Here is a 3541-nt window from a genome sequence, read left to right as displayed (position 1 = left end):
GTTTCGTGCTGGAATGACAGCAAAACCTGGTCAGATCATGGCGCTCTTGGTTTGTCACTTGGTTTGACAGTTGCGATCTGGCTAATTTTCGCTTAGGTTGTGGTCTATGATAATTTGTTTATTTTTATCTGTTTTATCTATACCAGCAAAAAAGGCAAATCAAATACAATCTGAAGTTCGTTAGGGGTTTAAAGACATGTTTCACCCCTTGCAGAAGCAAAGCAGTTTCAATCGATCGTTGTTATCGTTTCATAAATACTATTTTGTCCACAAAGATATCCAAAAATGGCCTGTTGCGGGAATGGGGCTGGAACAAGACGATAACGCTCCTTGAACGACTAGCTAGGACAACGACTAGAAGGTATATCGATGGAAGTCAGATGTATTATGAAGGATAATCTTCCTTGAACGACTAAAATCCTTGGGCAACCAAAGCCATGACGACAGTCTTCTTCGAACATTGGCAAACACACCTTACGAATTTTACTACGGCATCCTTTCCCGTTTCAATCTGGTTTTTGTTGTACATTCTTACTGAGTGAAGTAATTTGTTAAATAAGCCCCAAATAAATGATTTTTTTCAGTTAATTTGGTCAAAAACCTGCATTCTGCATCCTTTCAATGTTGTTCGAATGTATGTAATGTGTTTATTTTGTTTGATTTATACTAAAATTAAGAAACATTTATTGTGTGAATACCGCTGCTCCAATCAACCCTTCACCTCACCGCAAGCAACGATTGTTACCTTCTGCTGTACTCGGCCGCCCTTCGAACCACAGCGTTCCATTTTTCGCACCACATCCGCACCGCTAATAACGTTCCCGAAAACGACATGCTTTCCATCCAGCCAATCGGTTCTGTAGTAATAACGGGGAAAAGAAAACGACGACGTTACTATTTGCTTCGTAACAGGTTTGACCACAAGGACTAGCTTACTTTTCCGTGCAGATAAAAAATTGTGAACCGTTCGTGTTTGGGCCGGAGTTTGCCATCGAAAGCACACCGAACCCGGTATGTTTGAGGGTAAAGTTTTCATCCGCAAACTTTTTTCCGTAGATTGATTTTCCTCCCGATCCATTGTTGGCGGTAAAGTCACCTCCCTGGCACATCTGAAATTTGAAGCAGAAAGACAAACATTAAATTTGCTATAGATGAAAGTATTCCTTGAGAGATGGTGGTCCACTTACAAACTCCGGTATGATACGGTGAAACGTAGAGCCCTTGTAACCGAAACCCTGCTCGCCCGTACAGAGCGCCCGAAAGTTTTCCGCCGTTTTTGGCACCACATCCGCCCGCAGCACCATAATGATGCGTCCCACATCGTTGTTTCCTATCCGAATGTCGAAGTACACCTGTGGATTGCGTTTCTTTTCCTCTGCCGCTTTCGGTTCGGTTGGCTGTACCTCGCCCGAATCGGTATCCATCTGCTGGTCGCCGTTGTTATCACCACCACCGTTCTTTAGCGTTGCTCCCGCATGCTTCTGCAGCCAGTTATCGTCGGCCCATACCGGTCTGTTGCTGCCCTCCTTGATACGCTGAGGTTTGGCCGTGTTCACGCGTATCGTACGTCCGCACAGTTCCGAATCGTTCATGTTGTCGACGGCAGCGGCCGCATCTTCTGCGTTTTCAAACTCGATAAAAGCGAACCCACGGTGCTTCTGCGACTCGTAATCGATCGGCATCTGTATGTCAACGAGATCGCCGAACGGGATGAACGCGTCGGTGATGAGCTTTTCTGTTACCTCTTCCGAAAGGCCTCCCACGTACACGGTGCGTTTATCGTTTGCCATTGCTAAGAAGCGTAAACTACTAATCGAAACCTGAACACTTCTTCTTCTTCTTCTATTTTGTTGAAACAGGGTATAGCCTTCTATGCGTATGAGCAACTATTGTTCCCCCCACATATTCAAAGGTTAACTGTTTCGTTTGGGCTTTCGACTGAGTCCTAGGACTGCTCAAGAGTCATCTACCCGGTTGCGGAGTCTGTTGTTTTTCTGCTTGGTCTGTTTGTCAGATGAGTGGTGTTATGCTTTTCGTTTATGCTGCATGTTTCATGTCTTGCTTGGTTCTATTCAAAGTGAGATTTTTGTTTCTCGTATGAATTTGGTTATATTTTTGACCATGCGTCCGTTCGGCTCTTTCCATTTCTCTAAAAATGCGTCGAAGGAGATGTCGTATTTTTCTCGTTGGGTCTGGTATCTGTTGCAGTAAAAGATGTTATGTGTTCCTGTTTCGGGAATATTACATGCATCACAGTTTCCGTTTTCGGTGATTCTCATTTTGTTGAGCCAATATTTTGAGAGATCATGTCCAGCTATGATTTTGTTTGTTGTTTTGATGTCGTGGGGTGTGATGTTTAGATTGTGGTGCCACGGTTTGTCTTCGAACTCTTTTTGGAATCTTTGGAATTTTTTTCCCTTTTGCTCACACGTTTTTTTGTACCATTCTCTAGTTTCTTTTTTCATGTTTTCAACTAACATATGGTTTACATCTGCCAAACGTAGTTTGTTGTTGTATATGTCTTTTGCGTGCACTCCTTTTTTTGCTAGTTCATCTGCCTTTTCGTTTCCATATAGACCTAAGTGTCCTGGAATCCATCTTATTTGAGCGTTAGAGTGTTTGCATCCTCTGAGTATATTATAGACTATTTCGTCGATGTGATCGAGGTTTTGTGCGTTAATGAGGATTTTACATGCAGCTTGACTGTCTGTAAGGATGATTGGGTTTTCTATTTTTTCTATCGTTATGATGTTAATGGCTTTTTCTATGGCTGCTAATTCTATGGACGTAATTGGAGTTATGTTTTTTGTTTTGAATTTATGTGCCCAGTATCTGTTATTGTTATTATTGTGAGGTCTTATGTATATTCCGATTCCGCATCCCTCATCGCTCTTGCTCCCGTCAGTGAAAATTAGAGTGTTCGTTGTTCCTAGCTTTTTTATTTCCTGTTCGCAAAATTGTTTGAGGTATACTTTCCCTGCTGTAGAGTTTTTTGATATGTTGGGTTCGATTTCACAGCGAATTTTTGTGCTTCCATTGATGTCATTTGTTTTGATTCTTGCTGTTTCTTCAAAAATATTCAGATTGTTCTGGAATAAATTCTCCATGTATGATTTGTTTCTTGATCTGGTTCTTGAGTTTTCTCTCATGGTTCTTCTCATTTGGTCCCTATGGATCGGAGAGTAAATTAATGAAACCTGAACACAAACGCTTCCTTGCTACCTGTGGGATGGATTTGTTTACATTCGATTGCCCCCAAGGGGAAATTTTAGAGGATAAATATCTCCCTCTCTTTCTATTTATACACCTCTTCCGCTCGCACTCATGGATGATTTGTCACACACTCGAGTTTGGTTCATGATGACCTAAATGTTTACATTTTGCTCTCCTTTTATTATTATACCCATCTCGCTTACGCCTATAGATTCACCTTGTTTGGGTGAATATGTGTATGGGCATGTGTGCACTCGTACAGGGTTTGTCTCGTTACTTTACGATATGAACGGCATATATTATACCGTCATTATTGTTTTTTCAATTC

General features: G+C 41.7%; 1 protein-coding gene across 2 annotated transcripts; it reads right to left on the bottom strand.

Moving 5' to 3' along the window:
- Positions 1-588: 588 nt before the first annotated feature.
- Positions 589-3262, bottom strand: LOC118513421 (peptidyl-prolyl cis-trans isomerase E). 2 transcript variants are annotated; one of them, XM_036059135.1, is made up of 4 exons: positions 3198-3262; positions 1188-1820; positions 937-1109; positions 589-857 (listed from the first exon to the last, which is right to left on the bottom strand). In XM_036059135.1, the coding sequence occupies exons 2-4, from the start codon at positions 1788-1790 to the stop codon at positions 710-712; spliced, it is 924 nt and encodes a 307-aa protein (XP_035915028.1). In that variant the 5' UTR covers positions 1791-1820; positions 3198-3262; the 3' UTR covers positions 589-709. The 2 variants fall into 2 exon arrangements, with proteins under 2 accessions (XP_035915028.1, XP_035915027.1); XM_036059134.1 differs by lacking the exon at positions 3198-3262 and having other exon boundaries at positions 1188-1991.
- Positions 3263-3541: the final 279 nt, after the last annotated feature.

The sequence above is a fragment of the Anopheles stephensi genome, chromosome 3, assembly GCF_013141755.1.
Source record: "Anopheles stephensi strain Indian chromosome 3, UCI_ANSTEP_V1.0, whole genome shotgun sequence".
Taxonomy (NCBI): domain Eukaryota; kingdom Metazoa; phylum Arthropoda; class Insecta; order Diptera; family Culicidae; genus Anopheles; species Anopheles stephensi.
This window is presented reverse-complemented; position numbering and strand designations above follow the sequence as displayed.

What these genes read in the sequence shown, in the direction of transcription:
- LOC118513421 (XM_036059135.1), bottom strand. Translation starts at nt 1,790, where the DNA reads ATGGCAAACGATAAACGCACCGTGTACGTGGGAGGCCTTTCGGAAGAG. An exon ending in ACCGTATCATACCGGAGTTT is followed by an intron (nt 1,110 to 1,187) that starts GTAAGTGGACCA and finishes TTCAAATTTCAG; the next exon opens with ATGTGCCAGGGAGGTGACTT. An exon ending in TTTTTTATCTGCACGGAAAA is followed by an intron (nt 858 to 936) that starts GTAAGCTAGTCC and finishes TTATTACTACAG; the next exon opens with AACCGATTGGCTGGATGGAA.